This window comes from Pogona vitticeps, chromosome 5 (genome assembly GCF_051106095.1).
Source record: "Pogona vitticeps strain Pit_001003342236 chromosome 5, PviZW2.1, whole genome shotgun sequence".
NCBI lineage: Eukaryota > Metazoa > Chordata > Lepidosauria > Squamata > Agamidae > Pogona > Pogona vitticeps.
In genome coordinates, this window is record NC_135787.1 from 184,784,910 (window position 1) to 184,807,133 (window position 22,224).

Sequence of the window (22,224 nt, forward strand, 5' to 3'; positions counted from 1 at the left end):
TTAGGGAACACAGGAGAAACAATAAAATGTATATTAACCAGCCTTTTCTTTCTCACCTCCAAGTCCCATTTATTCCAGGTTCTATCTTTTGGGGTGGGGGAGGGACAGCCTCAGTCCCCAGTTTTTGCTTGTTTCCACTCTAAATGTACACATATGAGTACGCATTTAAAAAAACATTACAAAAATATGCATAGCTTGAACTCAATCTCTCTGCTGAATAAAGTGCACTTTAGCGGTGTTTTGAAACACTCCAGAAACGTGTGCCATTTTTTCTATGCTTGCTTCTCCGACAGATGCCTTTTTTCTTAGATACCTCCAGAATTGCTTGTCAGTTTGAAAAACTTTTGAGTGTTGTCTTTTGCCCACAAAACCTCCCAGAGGAATCTGGCCGAGAAGATGGCTCACACATCCTTATTGATGCTCCTGCCGGAGATTTATCCCTGCTGTGCCAACAGCGGTCAAGCAACCATGTTGGCATGATCAGGAACACACACGCACACAAACACTCACACAAGCAAACACACAGAGCTATTGTCGCTGGTCGCACCAAGAGGAGCCACACGTCTCAGAATCCAAGTCAGCTTTTTCTTTTCACAAGCGTGTGTCTCCATTCACTGATGTCTCCATGCAGGAAGACTCATCTTTCGAGGTTCCAGTCCCTGAAGACTTTATAGAGGGCACTTCAGTCCTTTCCATAAGGCTGACCTCTCCGTGGTGGTGTCCAAATCGCTTAGAGATTAAAATGCAGAGGATGATATATAAGAGGCAGCATCCAAACCTGAGCGCAGCAGTGAGTCCAAGGTAGACATTTCTAGAATACAAACAAAGGTAAGAAAAGCTCAACTGCCATAGAATTGGGCCTTATTGGTCAACTCAAAGACACAAACAAGCAAGCAAAAAAATAAATAATTCTGGGTCCAGATGAAAATCAATCCAGAGTTCATAATGAACTCAAATGTTAAACTGCTGCCCTTCAAACTCAAATATATAATGAGCAGCCTCTGTACCAACAGACAGAATCATCAAACAATGGAGCTGTAAGGGTCCCACAGGATCACTGAGTCAAACCACTGGGTAAAGCAGGAAATCCACAGCATGCTTCATCTGTCCCACGATAGCCCTTGAAACGTTTGAAGTCATTCATTCATTCATTCATTCATTCGTTCGTTCGTTCATTCGTTCATTTATTTATTTATTTATTTATTTATTTATTTATTTATTTATTTATTTATTTATTTATTTATTTATTTTATATGCTGGAACAAACTATATAAACTGACCAAAAAATAATCAAAAGCAAAATATCCTTGTTATCCTTAATATCTATAATATTAAGGATAGGAAGGCTGTCACACCACATCACAATCTTCCCTTCTCAGCTTCCTCAGCTGTTTTTCATACGACTTTTCAAATTCTTGAAAGACAAGACTTACAGAGGAGGGGCAGGATCTGATCATCCCAAAGTGCAGGACATGTAATAATGGACTCACGTTACAAGAAGTGAGATTTAGGCGGAGTCTCATGAAAAAATTCTTAACCGTTAGAGTAGTACAACAATGGAAGCAATTACCCAGGAGGTGATGATTGCTTTAACGCTGAAGACATTCAATAGAAAATTGGACCACCCTCTGTCAGATTTGCTTTGATTTGGATTCCTGCCTTGAGCAGGGGGTTGGACTTGATGGCCTTGTAGGCCCCTTCAAAGTCAATTACTCTATGATTCTATGACTCGATTTCCAAAATGTTTTCCATTCTGGTTGCCCCACTATGAATACATTCCATCTTGTTCATCTCTTTCTTAACCTGTTGGGCCCAGACCTGGACACAGTATTCCTGGTAAGGTCTGACCAAAGCCAAATAGTACTGTAGTACTACCTCCTTTGATCTGGACAAGAGACTGCAGTTGATGCAACTGAGTATTTCATTTGCTTCTTTAGCCACCACCTCATGTTTCTGACTCATATGGAGCTTGTGTTGTACTAAGACACTTAGATCTTTTCCCCATGTACCAACTCACCCCATCATCCACTTTATATTTGTGCTTCTAATTTCTCCTCCATAAATAAAGAACTTTCTCCTTGTTGACATTCCTTCTTGCTTACTGTTTTCCTTTCTATGATAATTGACAGCGAGTTGCATGTAATTTCCTATTAGCTGTCTCAATAGTTAAGGACTTTTTAGACATGACAGCTCTGTGATTCTTTGATGCCTAAGCAGTTCCTAACCATCCAGACACATAACAGGAAATAATAAATAGTCACCAATTAATGTGCAAGGAAGCCCGGAAAGAAACTCTGATGCAAAGCTTCCTCATAAGTTACTGTACTCATAACACAGTCAGAGGTACTTCTACATTGAGCCTTACCTAAATGTTTGTGTATCATACACCCTGCAAGATCCCGATCCACCACAGGTTTTCACACCCCATTTCAAGCAGGTTAGGTCAATCAGTGCTCCAAAATAAATCGGTGCTGGAAGCCCCCCTGCATAGAAGATACAGCAGCGAAGGTGAGCTTGAGTGAAGTTCAAGAATAGTCTTTTCAAACAGTTCACAATCAACCTTCCGTCCCAGTATTGGGAATAGACAATGTACTACGATCATCAAAATCTCATTGAGTAAATTATGGCTGCATTAAGGGCAATGAAACTATAATTGATGACAACTAAATACTGTGTTTACCTGAAAATAAGACAGTCATATTAATTTTTGCTCCCAAAAATGCAGTAGGGCTTATTTTCAGGGGATGTTTTAATTTTTTCAGGTACAATAATCTACATTTATACTAATACAGTCAAGTCATCTTTTTCTGGTTGCTGCAGAATGGTGGAAGGCAGGGTTTCACTTAACTGGAGTATATTTTTTGGGTAGGGCTTATATTATGACCATCCTGAAAAATCATTGTAGGTCTTATTTTAAGGTTAGGTCTTATTTTCAGGGAAACAGGGCAGTTCTTGCTTTGACTCTGGGTTTTACCTGGCTTGTCCACAACTCACCCACTCTCAGACTCATTGTGGGCCTGTCAAATGAGCTGGGAACGAAGCAGGAACTCTTTAAATACTGGCAAACCCCCTCTCTATTGACATTATCATCCTTATGGAAGCATAATTGATGCAATAGCCTTTCCCAATAAATACAGCAGAATACAATGCAGTACAACACTACACTACAGTATACTAGATAATGGTCATGAACCACAACTTTGGTGGGTCATGCCAGTTTGTTTTTTGATCAAACAGGTGTTTGGCAGTTCACAGCCCTACCTCCTCCAGCAGGTACCCTTCTGAGAAGTAGTGCCCAGAGGAGGCAGGGCAGGAAAGCCAGGACACTGCCTCTGAGTGGGCATCTGCTGGAGGAGGCAGGGTTGGGAAGGCTGAAAAACAAACCAATATGAACTGCAAAACTTGTTTTTTTGTGTCCATCTCTATACTGTGCTATTCTGTGCTGTGCCATATGTGATTGTCTTTTCTAGTCAAGGAGCCTTGTGGCAGAGTGGTTGAACTGCAGTCAAGACTCTGCCCATGATCTGAATTCGATCCTGACAAGCTTAGGTAGCTGGCTCAAAGTTGACTCAACCTTCTAACCTTCTAAGGTCAGTAAACTGAGTAGCCAGCTCACTGGGAGGCAATGTGTAGCCTGTGTAATTAAATCGCAAAACACCCAGCGAGTGTTTTAAGCTCTATAGGACAGTATATACGCAGCACACTTTATACTATGCTATGCTATGTTATTTTAAAACCAGATCAAAGAGACTATGGGAAACATTTACCAAACACCCTTCCACACAAAGTTTCAATGCCAACAGCAAAGGATTTTAACTCTGGCGAAACTGATCTGAAAAAGAAAAGAAGGAGATAACAGATTAGAAGTTGGCGTGAAATGAAGTGCGTGTCTTTGGCTTTCGAAGGAGGAGAAGGGTGTGGTACAGTAAGATTAGAATGTATCGTATGTCAAAATTGAATCTGTAGAATATGAACTGCACAACATGCTGACTAGTTATGGAGCTGAAACCAAGTTGAATTACATTCCACCATCGAGCTGAAATTAAGAACCTTTTTACTTCTCTCTTATTGGAAGATGACTCAAGTGCATAAAATGTGGACAGATCTTGCTCCACTAAATTTGAACATGTGCAAACTGAATTTCAAATTTCACATAGATTGGTTTTGTAGAGGAACCAGGGCTTTGGACTGCTCTTTTCTCTAAGACAGAGAGAAAGAGTTCAACCTTTTCTGCTGGAGCTTAAGCCACAAACATTCAGTTTTTCAGCAGGGCACCACCGATCTTAGTTTGTCTGCTCCTCAGGCATTTATTTTGCAACAGTTTCACTGCAGATCTTTTTCGCTCCAAACTGGACAGAAAAGAGGGAGGCCAGGATAAAGAAAGCATGTTCACCTGAATATAATCATGTACAATGGTGTTCCTCCCAGACCTAAGGTAAATGTCAATATGGACAACAGAAGTAGAAAATACGGCAGCTTTTTGGTGCAGTTCTCCCTTGGACATTGACCCAAAACTGCAGTGAAATTGCCAGATCCTGATTCTCCCACACAACTGCAGCTGTGAAACACCTGTAAGACAGAACTGGATGTGAATGATCACTGAGGAGACTTTGCATTTTTAAACAACAGATGCATTACTGCTTTGACTGGATTTTTAGTACTATTTGTGCTTTCCATTTCTAAGTGTGGCATTCGTTTTCTTCTAGGGACGTGGTGGCACTATGGGTTAAATCGCAAAGCCTCTGGGCTGAAAGATCAGCAGTTCAAATCATGATGGAGTGACCTCCCATTGCTTCTCCCAGCTCCTGCCAACCTAGCAGTTCAAAAGCCTGTAAAAATGTGAGTAAATAAATAGGTACCACCTCAGTGGGAAGGTCACGGCATTCTGTGTCTAGTCACGCTGGCCACGTGACCACGGAAACTGTCTACTGACAAACGTTGGCTCTATGGCTTGGAAATGAGGATGAGCACCGCACCCTGGAGTCGGACACAACTGGACAATTTGTCAAGGGGAACCTTTATCTTTTTACCTTAATAATGCCTTTTATACTCATTGTTCTTAGCTTTAATTATTGTCTTTTAATGATGTTAACCACCAGTGTACACTCATTGTTTTTCAAATTTAAATATTATCTTTCAATGTTGTAAACTGACTTGGGTCCTTTTCAAAGAGAAAGACGGTGGAAAAAATATTTTAAATGAATATATAAAATAAATAGCTGCAAACTATTTATAAAATAAATAGCTGCAAGCAGGCAAACAATACCATTTAATTAACTTTATGATGCTATCAAAATTCCCCTTAAGAATTTTGATGATGATGTTGATCTTAGAACTGCAGAGCTGGAAAGGATTCTATGGATCATCAAGTCCAGCGCTTATCATGGAGGCATAGTGGGGAATTGAACTCCCAACCTCTGGCTCAGCAGTCAGATACCTCAACCAATGAGGTATCCAGTAGTTTATGGTACTTCCTTCCTTTCAAGCCTCCCTTCTTTCTCAGAGATTCCTTGTTGTTATTGTTGCCACTGTTACCATTATAAATGGACCAAAGAATTTGAATACTTTTTAACAATTATTGGACATATTACCATTGCTTGTTAACAATAATTATTAGGAGGTTTTACCAATTATTGGATTACTGCTACTGTTATTATCGCTATTATGGTTGTTTTACAATGTATTACTACTACTAACTGTAAATACTAAACTAAAGAATGAAAATAGCCAGTCTCTTGTTTACTGGCAGACAACACTCAGCTTCTATTGGGTCGTTCAGCTAGTTTTACACACAGAACACACTCTCACAATCATTAAGCCTGATGTATCACTAATTCATTTTCTTCCCCTTTCTGTCTCACTTTAGATTTAAAAAAAAAAACTAACCAAAATTCATATGCAGTTTTGTGTATGTCTTCTAATATACACATTTTGTGTGCAGTTTTGCTTAAGAGGTTTTTGCAAGCTTATTGTTCAGCTAATTTTCACTAATGCACATTTCTGTGCACACTTACCTCTATTATTGCGTGCTTCTTACATTTATTTTTTTAAATATTAAGTCAACTATTCTATCATAATTACACTTCAGTTTGTACACTGGATTGGGGACTCTGGATCTTATAATTTCCCACTCAGATATAAATCAGACTAAACTTCCCATTCTTCATTGTTCACAAGTAAGTAGACACTGGCTCAAATCCTCTTGCGCAGCTATACTAACATCATACCTTATGGAGTTGAACTGACCAAGTTAAGAAATCACTGTAGACATTATCAGTTGCATGCTGAGTCAAACAACTCAGTATGCAATTTATAATGTTATGGTGATTTCTTAACTTGGGGCAATTACACCTCCTGTGTGTGATACACTGGTGTAACTAGATAAGAAGATTTGGGCTACTAACATCTCCTTTGCTGGGTTATTAAAAAGTAGAATGATATTTGCATTTACCATATCTTTTCCACTTCCCACTGATGCTTTGCAACCTGCTAGACAGGCACTCATGTACGTGATTCCGTTGCTTCCACAAACCGGATCCCAATGGTTATCTTCACATCCACAGTCGGCATTGCAGGCAGAAATGGGTTTTGCTTTCAGGAAGGATGGTTCTTGAATGCTTAAAAACAACAGAAACAAAGCTTCAGGATTTGAAGGAAGCAACTCATCTTGGAAAACTCAATTCTGTATGGATACTAATCATCATCTCATTTTTTTGACCAGCCGCTCGTGTGTTTCCAAAATGGCACCACTCACGCACAAGAGTGTGGGATATAAATGCATGCTGGTCTCATCCCAGCAGATTCAATCAAGGTATCACACATTATTCGACTTATCTACAATGACTGGCCATGCTCGTCTGCTTTTCTCCAACATCCTCACAATCGTGAGAACAACGTTGAGGTCAAAACCCAGCAATCGGCACAAATTACCATATTTTTCCATGTATAAGACTATAAAGGTAAAGGTTCCCCTTGACAATTTTTGTCCAGTCAAGTTTGACTCTGGGGGCGGTGCTCATCCCCGTTTCCAAGCCATAGAGCCAGCGTTTGTCCGAAGACAATCTTCCGTGGTCACATGGCCAGCGCAACTAGACACGGAACGCCTTTACCTTCCCACCGAGGTGGTCCCTATTTATCTACTCACATTTGCATGCTTTCGAACCACTAGGTTGGCGGGAGCTGGGACAAGCGACGGGCGCTCACTCCGTCACGTGGATTCGATCTTACAGCTGAAGATCTACAGACCTTACAGCACAGAGGCTTCTGCAGTTTAACCCACAGCGCCACCGCATCCCATATAAGACTATACTTTTGTCTAAAATCTTTAGATTAAAAATTGAGGGTTGTCTAATACACGGAAGTAAGCTGAGAGGGGAAAAAAGTGGAAGGGAAAGCAGGGATCAAAGCGATCCTGCAGTCCTTTGATCCCTTTCCCCCTACACTTGCTAAGCCCCACTTAGATTTCTTAATTTTGGGTTAGAAAAGTGGGAGGTGTCTTATACATGGGGGCGTCTTATACATAGAAAAATACAGTAATTGTACGAAACCAGGAGGTCTGCATCTTCATTTAAGGACTTGGATCAATGAAATCCTTGAGCTGGGTTGCTGATTCATTTGCTTACAGTCAGCTAGTCCTCTTGTGCTTGTTGTATGTAGATGCTTTGCTTTTCAAAGTAAAAGGATCCTGTACATAATACAGATACCATAAATCAGTAGTTCCCAACCTTGAGTCCCCAGATGTTCTTGGACCACAGCTCCCAGAAATCCTAATCAATGCAGCTAATGGTGAAGGCTTCTGGGAATTTTAATCCAAGAAGATCTGGGGAATCAAGGGTGGGAACAACTGCCCTAAATTAAGACAAGAGCCTTTGTCACACTCTTGGCATGAGATAAGGAACCTTGTCTTCTTGTCATATTCCATGTTGAGACTTCTTACAAACTGAGGCAGCCCAAATTTGAAATGTAAATCCCACAGCCTTTTAGCTTTAATGGGAGAAGCCAAGAAAAAAAATCCTCATCTCTCCTCACAGTAAGATTTTCCCAGCCTGAGATTCATTGATCCGTTCATTGATTCCTTGATTTTCAAAATTCGAAGCATTTCTTGGAAATTTCATGGCGATCAAGAAATACCAATCAGCATAGAATGGATTAGAATTCCTCTTTAAAATGCCTCTTTCCTGCAGATAATGAGATTCAGCTGCACAGAACTGTGCCATTTCTGTCCCAATGGAAAAGTGAAAAATGAGAGGGGGGGGAAGAGGAAAAATGAAAACAAGCTCTTATTTTTGCAAGAAGCCAAGAAATCTCCCTACTGCAAAAAGGGGCATTTTTTACATGGCGAGACCTAGAGAATCACTGAGACAGTGAACTTTTCTGAATACTCCTCCCAATCCTAGCCTAAATCACTTGGGACAAGGAATTTTATAAGTATTTTTCATGTCTGGAGTAGGGACAAGCTTGGAAAAATTCCATAGCTTGCAAGAGTGATCGTCTCAAAAAAAAAAAAAGGGTAGGAAATACTGTAGTTTATTAGGGAAATGGACAGGAACAGCTGATTAGAGCTGTGCATGTTTACTATACAATAGTTCTCTACTGAAAATCCCCATCTTAGGTCTTTAACAGAATAGTCCTAGAACGAGCTGGAATATTCAGCATGTATACATTACTGAAACAGCGACGTCTACGTTGGCTTGGGCATGTCGTGAGAATGGCTGATGGTCGGATTCCAAAGGATCTCCTGTATGGAGAATTAGTGCAGGGAAATCGCCCCAGAGGGAGACCACAGCTGCGATACAAGGATATCTGCAATCGGGATCTGAAGGCCTTAGAAATAGACCTCAACAGATGGGAAACCCTGACATCTGGAGGCAGGCAGTGCTTCACGGCCTCTCCCAATTTGAAGAGACCCTTGTCCAGCAGGCCGAGGCAAAGAGGAAGTCACAAAAGCAGCAAAACCAGGGAGCTGGAGAGGGGACAAATTGGATTTGTCTTCAGTGTGGAAGAGATTGCCACTCTCGAATGGGCCTCTTCAGCCACACTAGACGCTGTTCCAAGTCCTCCATACAGAGCACGACACCATAGTCTTTTGAGACTGAAGGATGCCTAACTAAAGGTCTTTATCAAAGATGAGGATTCAAAGATCACGTCTAGATGAAGGGATGAAATGCATCTGATCCTCCTCACCTATTTACTCTTCACCTTTTGTGATTGGCCATTGGAAGGTAGACATAGACCTTAATTTGCAAGTTTGATAACTGGGCTACATCTCTTTGAGAAAACCCCACTGTGGGAGGGGAAAACAGGTTAATTGTAATGAATATCTTAGAACAGCACAGCTGGAATTAATGTTTAGTTTAACCTGAAGTCAGCACATTCAAATTCTGCTGGCTAATTCCCCAAAAAGGAAGCACAGGATGGGGAAATAACAAGGGCAAGATAAAATGTCCAGAGCACAGAGATGCCGGCCAAAGAGACTGGCGAAACGTTAGGAAGAACAACCTTCAGAACACGGCCAAAGAGCCGGAAAAACCCACAACAACCATTAGAGCCCGTCCGTGAAAGCCTTCGCGAATACATTAAAATGTAGCAGTCACTAGATAATTCCTTATTTATCACTCTTAATCCTGAACTGCCTTTAAGGAACAACATGCATGGGGTTATCTCTTCTCAGTCATATAACACCAGGCTGGAGTGCATCTGTTTTCAAGCATGCATGAGTTTCATGTGTGATAAACTCAGGCAATTAATTCTCTGGGCACATTTACACTGCAGTCTTAAGTGCATTCTGTGACAGGATTAGGCTCTTTAGCAGAGCATTTTGAGCGTGCTCACTAGGCAACACTTCCCAGATGTCTTTCAAAAGAGGTCATGATCGAGGAGCTAGTTTAAGTTTATGGCCATACTACTTTTACACACACACACACACACACACACACACACACACACACACACACACACACACACACACACACACACACACACACACACACACACACACACACACACACACACACACACACACACACACACCAAAATTTTGTGGGCAATTCCCTGACCACTCTCACATGACTGAAATTTTCTCCTCTCCTCCCCTGCTTCCTGCCTTCTTCTATATTAGCTGAAAACTGGTTTCCCCAGCCTTCCAGAAAGGGTTTTAGATATCGATAAGGAGCTACAGAGAGAGGGGGGTTACTCTTTTCTGGCTCCACAGCTCCGCCATCCTATTCAATGCTGGCTTTCAAAAAATCTACACAGGCCTGAGTCAAGTTGGGAATTCCAATAAGAGTAGACCTATGTCATTTACATAATCATGGACCTTGCAGACATAATCCTGTTTCTTCATTACACTGGCGTAAGTGCAAGGGTTGTCAACTGTAGTAGTGAATTGCTGCCAGTTTATGAGTAGCCACCTGTATCATGCACCAACTCACGTAACTGGCATACAATGAAGGGTATGAGTGGTGACTTACTAAACAGCAGCAATTCGTCACTGCAGTTTATGCTGTTGCACTTATGCTGGTGTAACTGACAAACAGGATTTTGGTCACTATACCACAATTAATGCAATGGGTCTACTCAAGTTGGAATGACCAACTGGCCACAGCAACAATGTCTCTTTTTTTAAGCAATCAGATCTGAATAGCAAGAGTATAAATAAGGGTGTGTTTTTTAAATACTCCATGTGGCTGCTTTGAGGCAAGGGAGGGGGTGTTCTCTATGATGGATGGTCTTTCCGGCACCCTACACTACGTTGTTTTGTAGACACGAGAAAGGCACGAATCACTTTGATTGTAAGAAAATGAGGTGGAGTTTGGACTGTAATGGGTTGACGATCCCTGTGACATGGAGAAAAGAATAATCAGAAGATATTGGAAATATGCTACCCCCCACCCCACATTTTGTCCCCAGAATAGACAAGGCAACAAACCCAGAGTAATTGACAGTCAAGCCAGCCACCTGAAGCACCTCACAGTTGGATGCAAAGTAGAAGAGATTTAACAAGTAGGCCACCAGATACGTGATGCATGCTAACTTCACCATCGCTGCTGGTTGTAACTTGAACTTTTTGATGATGAAACCTCCCAGGAACATCCCGATAAACATAAACGGTAAAAGTATCACACCTGCAAAGAAATGAGAGTGTTGATAGGACCACATATATACTGACAAGAGATGGGCACAAACCCCCATTCCATGGTTTGGCGCAGTTCCGCGGTTCAGTTGAAGAGCTTCTTCCATAGGCACCCTGGCTTCCCAGTCTTGCCTCCCCCTGCAGGTGCCCACTTAGAAGCAGCGGCTGGGGGAGGCAGGGCTAGGAAGCTGGGGCACCCATGGAACAAGCTGTGTGATCAGACTGCCGTACCATGTTGAACCACTGTGTGGCGGTTTATGCTCTTCTCTAATAGTGATCTCTAATGAAACATAATCCTTCTTTTAATAACAACATAATATCAGAGGTGCAAATTGCTTTATCAGGTCCAAGCTGCGTTGCCCTGAGAGTCAACAGCCACAGACTGTGATAACGGAGAAATTCAATCAATGCAGCATTTATGCGCATGCAATTTGTGCCCCACCACATGTACAAAAGAAACCAACTCAATGCTATTGAAATAGCCCGCTTCTGATCAAAAACAGTCTCATTATCTCAACATTTGAATTTGTTTTTGGATTTTACCTTTATTTCATATACCTCCATAATTTTATATTGTGCAATGCTTTGATATGAAGAAAGAAAGTACAAGTTATTACACAAAGCAACAGGATTTCAGCCTCAGCGTTCAAGCATAGTATCTCTCTGACTATATGCAGAATGCTTTTTCTTCGGCGCTAAAAACACCAGGGTCTCCTACCGTTCTAATTAATTTCAAGTAAAGCACTTTTCAGTTTGTTTTGAGAACAGCAACTTGCTGTGCAAAACCCTCCCCACCCCCATCCTCTGGTGTACCTAAATCCCATCTTAGTCTGAACAAGACAAGCCTCTAGTCTGAAAATCATCTGACAGGCATCAAGGGGTCACATGAGTTTAAAACCTCTTAGGTTCCGCTTTCCACAACACTGTGCAATATCAACTTCTCCTACAATTTCCACACTGCACAATTCATGCAAAAGATCCCAGACATTGCAAGAGAAATGTATTGGTTTACAATTACTAGTCTATGCTGGTTAGGAAATTCTAAGATTTATAGTCCAAGAAAACTCTATCCTACATACAACCCTTGTCTGCATGAGGCCTTTTCTTCCCTCGGCATAGCTTCATGTCAAACTGATCACAACTCAGTCACTATGTTCTCTCTGCTTGGATATTTTTCTGGTTTTCTGCAGATACCCAGGACTGCCAGAAAGATGAACAACAGGGTCCTAGAGTAAATCAAGTCTGAGCTGCCTCCGGAGGCAAAAAAAAGTAATGAAACTGAAGCTGTCCTACTTTGGGCACAACATGAGACGGCAAGATTATCTGGAACAGACAATAATGCTGGAAAAGTCGAAAACAGTAGGAAAAGAGGAAGATATGGAGTGCTTCCCAAGGATGCCATAGGCTTGAGGTTACAAGAGCTGAGCAGGGCAGTTGAAAACAAGAGATTTTGGAGATTCCTCATTAATGGAGTAATCATAGGTCGGAGGCAACTTGACAACACATAACAACACTGCATCTGACACTGGAAACTCCCTTTGGCTGTCATAGCTTAAAAATCCAAATCTAATCACTAGCAAACTTTCCTTTAAATGAATTGCTCATCTTGTCCTGTTTTTTAAAGTTACCTGAGCTAGCGGCCAGTGTGGTCACCCACCATCTTCACATGGGGGTGGAATTAGGGGCAGATGAGTGGCACTTTGCTTACTTTTGATATGATACAATAAAACACTTCCCTGTGTGTATGTTTTGTATGTGCTGTTTGTTTGTCTGTCATATAATAACATTATATACATATATAAAAAAGATATTATACAATACATGGGTTTCCCTTGCTTCATCATCCTCTCACTATGTTTTTGCAGTCCAGTGCAGACAGTATAAGCACACTGACTGAAATTATGATTGAGGATCACAGAGACTCGGCATTTAAATGTTGCGAATGAATTGATACTGTGACATTACCTTACGGCAGGAGTGGACAAGCCTCCTTTGCTTTGGGCCAAAAACATCTTTCAAGGACCTTACCAACTCCTGAAAATGAAACTGGAAGTGACCAATACAGATGCCTTCCTTCAGGTCAGAATTATATTCTTGGGCTAGATCAGGTGATCCATTTTGCTTAAAAAAAGAAACGATTAGGGAGTCCTGGGGAATCCAAGCGAATCCCACTTCTTGTTCAGTTTATGTCATAAAATAAATACGTAATTCTACACTGGCCCCCAAACAAACACGTCAGAAAACTAACAGAAAGACAAAGGTGACCTACCAATAAAAAAGACGGCCCTTGAAATGGAAATGTTGAATTGCTGTTCCATAAACTTTGGCTCGTAAGTCACTGTGCCAACAAAAGAATTGAACTGGAGGATATTAAGAATCAAATAGACCAAGAAGATGGAGTTTCCAAGTAAGCTCTTCAAAGCAGGGAAAAAATCTGGAATGGAAAAAGGATACAATTTCTTCTTTCAAATTAAAGTATATCAAGGGAAAGGGATTCAGTTCTCACTCTACAGGCATCTAGATTCAATACTGGCTCTACCCCGTCTGGGCAATGATTTATACTCTCAACTTGAAACTGCACTGGAAAAAAATGTGGGCTGACTTGCATTTGTTTTAACTGACAAATTAAAGGGAAATACAAATCAGCCCACAATCCCACCCCATCTATATTATTCTCCTCTGCCTCTGGTGCTTCTAATTTTGAAAAGATCAGATCCATTCACATCAGTTCAGAGGTGTGATGACCAGAACCAATGCAGAAGAGGGATAATGACTGTGCAAATTGATTGGCACATTGTTTACTTAGTTTAAGGAACTTTTCTCTAAAGATTTCTGTGGGGTTTTGATCATACAAGCTTTTAACCAATTTTTTAAAATATGCAAATATTTGCACATTTCAAACAAAAAAAGTTAGCTTTTAAAAATCATCATCATCAACTTGGTGTGGGAGAAAGCAAAACTGATCTAGTTTTCTTACCTTAATTCCCTATATTCTCTTAAGCGGCATGGATCTCAGTGATGTAATAGAACAGTTCTCCAACACACTGATATTATAAAGTATCAGAGCATAATATATACTTTGACAGCATTACTACAAATTGACGTGCAAAAGAGAACCAGACCAAATAGATTCTTCAATTACCTTTTATTGCCTCTGAGACTTTCAGCTGTGGCGATGGTGGCTTTGGAGAATCTGTTTTGCCATTGTTATCTTTTGTGATGGTAAAAATGTCAGTTGTCTTTTTTCTTTCTTTTGGCAGAGAGTAAGGCAGGAACCAGAAAGGCAAGGAGGACACAAAGCTGACACCTCCAGCAATCAATATTCCGAGCCACCAGGCGCCAACCCAACGCATATCTTTTGAATTTATGGTCAGAGTATCTGGGAAAAAGAAGGAACCCCTTGTAATTGCACATTCCTCCTTGCATCAAGGGTGTTAAGGCCCATGGGATTGCCAAGGGTCAACTCTAGTTGAAAGAGAGTGAGTGAGTGAGTGAGTGAGAGAGAGAGAGAGAGACTGTAGGATTGGGGCTACTGTTTCGAAGAGAGCAGGAATTAAGACTGAGATCACCTAACTTCTGCATTAGAAGAACTAACCTTAGCATTTCCTTATGCAGTGGTGCCTCACAAGACGATGTTAATTCATTCCGCGAAAAACGTCGTCTTGTGAAAACTTTGTCTTGCAAAACGCAGTTCCTCATAGGAATGCATTGAAATCTAATTAATGCATTCCAATGGGGGGGGGGAAATCGTCGTCTTGTGGAAAAAAAAGTCTTGCGAAACACAGTTTCCCATAGAAATGCATTGGAATCTAATTAATATGTTCCTATGGGCAAAACAAGTCAGAACAAAGTCAAATCAAACAACTTTATAAATGTCATATAAAAACAGTCGTCTTGCGAAAAATTGGCCGTTAAAAAATCGTCTTGCGAGTCACAGACCCAACTGTCAAAAATATCGTCTTGCGAAAAAGCGTTTCTAAATAAAATCGTCTTGCGAGTCATGGACCCAAACATCGTCTTGCGAAAATCATTCATAGGAAAAACCGTCTTGCAAAGCGCAACAGCAATCGCAAAAACCAATCGTCTTGTGGATTAATCATCCCACGAGGCAATCGTCTTGTGAGGCACCACTGTATTATTAAAAACAACCAGATGAGGCCAAACTCTTTAAAAACACAGGTCTGTGTGTTCCACTTAAAGAACGGAGAAGCAGTGAGGAAGCTCTGAGTTACCTGGGAAGGCAAGATTTTGGAACATTGCCCTACCCAAAAATATTTGAGTGCTACTCTGGATTGAACCCTGACCTACAAAAAAAAACATTGTCTAACCACCAAACAAAAAGTTGCCATCAGAAATAGCATACTTAGGAAACCAGCTGGGTCAACACATGCACAAACAATAACAGCAACAGGTTTGTCCCTGTGTTACTCCACAGCAGAATGTGCTAGAGCTAAAAGTAGGTATAGCACTTAATCATACAGGATTATTACTGTCTGCCTGAAACCTACCCACCACCTGAAAAAGTCTGTTATTTGGCTGGCATTGCTCCTCCAGAAGTATGTCGAGAGGTGCTAACAAATAATGAATGAAATAAAGTAATACAGCACCAAGCCCACCCACTTTATGGACACTGATGTAGTGGTGTCTTTGTAAGTTCAGGCATTCATTATGGCAGTTCCTATAGCCAAACTGACCACCAAAATGCAGGCAGCTGGATTGGACCATATCAACAAATTAAGAGCAAGTCTTGTGTAAAGTTAATGCCTTTTAACTGCCCATATAAAACATTTAGTATCTCTGAAATACTTTCCCTTGCAGCAGGAATAGCTTGGAATAATATACAGTGGCGCCCCACATGACAATGATAATCCGTTCCATAGAAATCGCTGTTTAGCGAAAATATCATCGTGTGAAAACTATTTCCCCATTGGAATGCACTGAAACCCATTTAATGTGTTCCAATGGGGAAAGGTCATTGTCATTTTGTGAAGATTGCCCATAAGGAAGCCATTTTGCGAAGCGCCGATCAGCTGTTAAAATGGCTGCCCTGCAAAGCATCGGTCCGAAAACACCCGTTTTGCAAAGTGCCGATCATTGTTAAAATTGTCGTCTTGTGAGAAACAGTTTGTGAAGCAGGGACCCAAACATCGTCCAGCGAAAATTGCCCATTGGAATCACTGTTTTGTGAATTGCTATAGCGATCACAAAACCTCATCATCATGCGGATTCGTTGTTTTGCGAGGTTGTCGTCTAGTGAGGTACCACTGTACTATTCTTCAAGAAATCAACTTCCTGCTCAGTTAATGAGGATTCCAGGTAAGTTCAGAGGAGATTCTTGAGTAATGGGTGTTTCATTATGATTTCAGAGTCCCTGCTAGTAAGAAAGTCTGGCTACACTACACAATTACTTGTGAGCTTTAAAAAAAACAACTCTGGAGGACTAGGAGAGCCTCTGGTCTAGATTTCTGATGTCCTAGGAGGATATAACAAGAGGGTGAGAGGAAGAAAATCATGATTCTGTTAGCACTGGATATGGAAATAGAACATTAGTTATTGGCCAACACACATGTTAATCTAAGAAGACTGCATTTCAGATTCAACATGGGGACTCACTCATCTACTTATATCAAAGACATGACAGGAGATATGAAAGAGACATTCAATTCGGTACTTAAGAGAAAAGGAAGGCATAGATGATCCAGAAGAGATACAGCAATTAGGTACAATTTGAGTTCTTTCTTCCTTACCAACATTGACTGCTCCAATGTCAACCCACAGGTTAGCGCAGAAGGATCCAAGCAGAAAGCCAAACATGGGTCCAAACAACCCAAATGATCTTACTATTCCTGTAAAAGATGTCTTAATGTAAGCACAGCAACATATTCGTAGTAATTGTCACAGAAGATGATAGGAGACCTAGAAGGTGAGAAGGGGATCTTCACACATTCTACTATGAGTTGGATTCATAGGTATCCATGGAGGAGTCAAAGGGTGTTTGCCCTCCGAAATCTTGCATTTAATCATTATTTTAATTTACACAGGCAGATGCACTGTGCTGCGTATTCTGTGTTTTGACTCCCTCTCATGGTAGAATTCCTGGGGACACTTTTGGTAAGAAGAGAAACATGTGCAATGACCTGGAAGAGCTATGACCTTACCTTCTCACCAGCATAAGATCAACCTGCTCTCCCAGCTGACCAAAGACCTCAGGTGGAACCCTTTACATGTTTACCGAGAAGTAAGGTCTACAAAATTTACTGGCACATTGTCCCAAGTCTTTCTATAAAACAGTGGTTCCCAACCTTGACTTCCCAGATGTTCTTTGACTAAATCGGTGGTCCCCAACCTTGGGCCTCCAGATGTTCTTGGACGTCAACTCCCAGAAATCCTGGCCAGCAGAGGTGGTGGTGAAGGCTTCTGGGAGTTGTAGTCCAAGAACATCTGGAAGCCCAAGGTTGGGGACCACTGGACTAAATCACCCATAAGACCTCTCCATTAACTGTGCTGGCAAGGATCTCTGGGAGTTGTTGTCCAAGAACATTTGGGGTCTCAAGGTTTGAACCATTGCTAGGGTTGTGACCTTAGACTGCTGGCAAATTTTTCAATGGTGCTGCAATAAGAGAGCACATCTCTGTTTATTTGCACAGCTGCTCCTGGTTTTGTTTTACTGGGTGCAGAAGACCAGTACTTCCCCTGGTAGAGATGTTGAGAGCTAGATTCTAGGGGACAAAAAATGGCAGCCTCCTTCTTCTAGAAACTCTCCCGGGAATGATGTGAAAACTTTGGAGAGAAGTGTTTCATCAGCATTTGGTGGTCTAGGTCAGGTGAGGCAAGGACAGCTAGAAGCTAGCAAGAAAAATTCACAACACTATAGCTACTAATAACAACTACCAATTTTTAAAACTAATTTAAGATAAATGAAGAGCAACAGAAGATGCTGAATGATCCATAATTAAGAATCTGAAGGTGGAAAGAAGTGTTTTTTTTTTTTTTTAAAGGTCATTGCATTAAACGTCTGTCAGAAGTTGGCGGTCATTCTCCCTTAGCCTGTCACTACAGACTGCACTGGGGCTGGGGCAGGAAAGGGCTGTTTTCAGCAATTTTAACGAAGAATATAAACAGGATATGTCCCAATAGGCACTTCCACTTTTAGGTTTGTTCCCCCCCCACACACACAATTTTTTGGAAATGAGGAAAACTTAGGGAAGACCTCAAGGCCTCCAAAGTTAAAGGGGTGTCTTATACATGGAAGTAAGCGGAGAACTTCCCTAAGTGCTTTTTTATATACTAACTACAAAACACACAAAAATTCAGTGGGTAGAATCCTGTTGCCCTATGAAATCATATAAGGGGTAATCATGCAGGTGATTCTACCTCATTACCATGCCCTCTGTTGTGCTCTCTTACATCTACCAGCAGAACAAACAGTAATGCCCCCATTTTTGTGCCTTCTGACACTACGGATGGTGAGTGACAAGGCAAACAACTTGCATAATTGCCCCTAAGCGCATTATTTTCTCCAATAGGATAGTGGCCAAGAAGGTCCACAATGATTTCTGGGTAATTTGATACCAGGGTTTAGTGGGTTAAGGTGACTTCAGTAGCTCAATATGTTGAGTGAATTCACACAAGGGCAAGGGTTATGTGAGGAACAGAGAATGGTGTCAAACTTTCCCGGGAAAGTATTGGGTAATAAAACTTCAGAACTCTATTACTCAAGGTCAAGAAATTACTTTGAATCTTTGGCATGTTTTAGTTTTATAGGAATTCTTGGGGCATTAAGAGTTCAAATTTATGGAAAAGCTGATAACTCCTAACAATAAATGTCACAGAAGATTTTTATTATTATGCTCTGATGTTGTGGGCTTCTTGGCTGTCAGAAACACACCAGAACAATATGAATGCGGCAGCTGAGCAGTCCAGTAGGAGACAGCACAGAAGTTGGAGCTCTCTATTTTTATTCAAGACTCTCTTTTAGATTATTAAAACAAATATTTTTTGAAAACATAAATATTAGTCGGCCAAAATTCTATTGGATATTTATGTACACACAAGAGGAACTGCAGAAGTTGCTATAGCTACCATATTTTTCCGTTTATAAGACACACACACCCCAGACTTTTCTAACCCAAATATTAAGAAAACTTAGCTTGGAGCATTCAGCCTCTGAATGCTCGGAAATTATGAGTCCCTGTTGCATCTGAGCCTACAGGTTCCACCTCCAACGAGGTGTGTTCCAATTGGTTTGTTCAGCATCAGCTGACGTCAGTTCCATAAGGTTCGTGATTAGAGGAAGCTAAGTCTCCTGACTGTAGGAAGCTAAGCCTCATGATTGAAGGAAGCCTGTTTACAGAGGCAAGGTACGGGCCATTTTGTTTTCTTTGTGTTCTCAGCTTACTTCCATGTATAAGACGCCCCTCAATTTTTAGTGTAATGACTTTAGGAAAAAGTAGTGTTTTATACACGGAAAAATACGGTAATTGTGGCAAATTAACAAGGTGCCAGGCATTTGCCAGATGCATGCCAAGCATATGACTGAGCAAACAATCATGCATGCAACTGGCACCTCATCAATTAGCCGTGGCAACTACTTTAACTTTGGTAGTTAATATAGTACCAGAATTTGAAATCATCCTCAGGCAATCTGCAGTGCAATGCTTGTTTGGAGCATTAAAATCACTATAGGTATTTATGTGGCAATTTCAGGCTCCTAGTTACTAGAATATGGTTGTATGATGGCCAGTCAAGACAAAGGGGTGACAATCGGAGCTAAAAAAAAGTCCTTTCCCAGTTCTAAGGACAGCAATTATGGGATGGAAGAGTGGTAAGCAGGCTTTCAACACTAAGTTCTTGATTGCTTTTGTCTTTTGAAAACTGATGTTTTTCATGCAGTCATTTGGTACCATATGGGGCTTTGTGACTGAGAAGTACAGTACCAATTTAAACCAAGATATAAACTGATAACTGATACATGTTGTAGACTGGGGGGTGGCACTCTATTCTAAGAATGTAAGAACATAAGAGCCCTGCTGGATCTGGCCAAGGGCCCATCTAGTCCAGCTTCCTGTATCTTACAGTGGCCCCATCAGATGCCTCTGGGGACACACGAGACAACTAGATACCTGTATCCTGATACCCTTCCCCTGCATCTGGCATTTTGATGTGCCTTCTTTTTACGCCTGGAGATTTATACATTCCCAACATGGCTTGTAACCTGTGGTGGACTTTTCCTCCAGGAATCTGTCCAGTCCCCCTTTAAAGGCATCTAGGCCAGATGCCATCACCACATCCTGTGGCAAGGAGTTCCACAGAATAACAACACGCTGGGTCAGGAAATAAAGTCTTCTGGTGTTTTAGTTTTCTGGCACTGACCAGACAGACTGATGGACAGGCAGAAAGAATTGTTTTATTTTACCTATGTAGAAGGCAGAGTTTTCTTCTGTGGCAAAATCATCAATGTAGGACATTCCCAGGGGCATAATAGGGGCTTCCCCAACTCCACGTAGGAGATTTCCTGCCATCACGAAAATCCACATGTAGGAGGAACTTGTCGTTTTTTCACATTCTGCAGGCGAAAGATTTCACACATCTTTTAGTGAACATCTCAACAGAACGGCACCCACAGTTCTCACGTAAACATACATTGCAAGTACGTAGTTTGGAACAGGAAGGAGGCTAAGATATCTTGTAACCCCTGGGCCAGCCCGAGAAGTTTTGCTTCCTGCACTGCAGGAAACGTGCAAGAAGGAGAAAGAATATTTTGGTTGAAAAAAATCTGAATGCAACTCAACATTGTTGACAGCTAATGCATCCAGAATACTGTAGCTATGATGATGCCGAAACCTCTGATAGAAAAAGCATAGGAAGGGGAAGAGATGGTGCTGGTGGGGAAGGAGACGCAGAAGGCGATGAAAGAGAAATAAATGCCACTCCTAGCCCTCATTTCATGTGCAGAGATAACACGGTGGGAGTGATTTTCGAAAGGGTAAGTCCATGTCTCCCATGTTATTTCTTAATATTATTCAGTTGAAAGAAATCTTTTGAACATCCAGTCCCAAATCTTGTTCTGTGTGCCCTTAGACTTTGAAGCTTTGAGTTCAGATCTGACCTTCATCCTCCAAGTAGTCACATCTAGAACTTTCTCCCACTCACCCTGTCATTTCCCCTGTCTAGCCTATGGATAGAAGAGTAATCTAGATGAGAGGGTTGTTACAGAATCAACCTGTCACACCGGAGTCTCGTGCCAATACTTGATGTGTAAGCAAATCTCCCAGATGGAAAGCAAAGTTAATAGCCATAATTGTTTGCCATCAAGTGACGACCTGCCCAAAGACTCACAACAGGATCAGGTTGGAAATTGGAACGATCTCATTTTATCTCCCACGTCTCTGCCGAGCCACAGAACAGATGCACAACCTGGCACGTGTTTCGTCCGCGGAGCACCTGAGATGAAAATGCAGATGGGCTTTTGCTTACCAAGAGTGGTTAAATCTCCTGCCCCTCCCGTGTCACTCATCGCGTGGTGAAGAGGCGATGCTGATGAACAGGCCGAGACACTGGCAGACGAGTTGGCCATAGAAACAGCAATGCTTTTGTAATTGTAACTTTAAAACAGGAGGAAAAAAAATATGCTGTTGAAATGGGTGAGATATTATTTTCATCTTATATTACTATTGTATTGTTTTTGTTCTGGCAAGCCAGAGTAGTCCTTTAAATCAATTTGCTTGATGATTCATGTATGATTAAAAAAAGCATGCTGTCTTTTTTGAAAGTGCAGAAAGCAACTACTTCTGTTATTATAATATACAACCTCTTTCTGTTTCTTTTCTCACAGACATATGTATATATATTAAAATATCTTCTCATTCCTCTTCCACCGGATACCTGCGTAGCCACCCTGACTGTGCTCACGACCCAGGGTTCAATCCCAGGTATCTGGCTCAAGATTGACTCAGCCTTCTATCCTTCCAAGGTCGATAAAATGAGTACCCAGCTCACGGGGGGGGGGGGCAATGTGTAGCCTGCATAACTTGTAAACCGCCTAGAGAGTGCTTGAAGCACTATTGGGGCAGTATATAAGCAGCACGCTTTGC

At 41.3% G+C, this 22,224-nt stretch overlaps 1 protein-coding gene across 2 annotated transcripts in view; it reads right to left on the reverse strand.

The window, feature by feature from the left end:
* Positions 1-43: 43 nt before the first annotated feature.
* The window catches only part of LOC110088803 (solute carrier organic anion transporter family member 1C1), a 34,717-nt gene continuing 12,536 nt past the window's right edge, over positions 44-22,224 (reverse strand). For both annotated transcript variants that reach the window (XM_072999735.2, XM_072999736.2), the window contains 11 exons: positions 21,608-21,735; positions 20,547-20,696; positions 16,879-16,977; positions 14,274-14,510; positions 13,401-13,565; positions 10,928-11,123; positions 6,452-6,617; positions 4,394-4,569; positions 3,768-3,832; positions 2,366-2,483; positions 44-811 (listed from right to left, as the gene is read on the reverse strand). In XM_072999735.2, the coding sequence (XP_072855836.2) occupies positions 592-811; positions 2,366-2,483; positions 3,768-3,832; positions 4,394-4,569; positions 6,452-6,617; positions 10,928-11,123; positions 13,401-13,565; positions 14,274-14,510; positions 16,879-16,977; positions 20,547-20,696; positions 21,608-21,735 (1,720 nt within the window). In that variant the 3' untranslated portion in view covers positions 44-591. The remainder of the gene's footprint in view (positions 812-2,365; positions 2,484-3,767; positions 3,833-4,393; positions 4,570-6,451; positions 6,618-10,927; positions 11,124-13,400; positions 13,566-14,273; positions 14,511-16,878; positions 16,978-20,546; positions 20,697-21,607; positions 21,736-22,224) is intronic.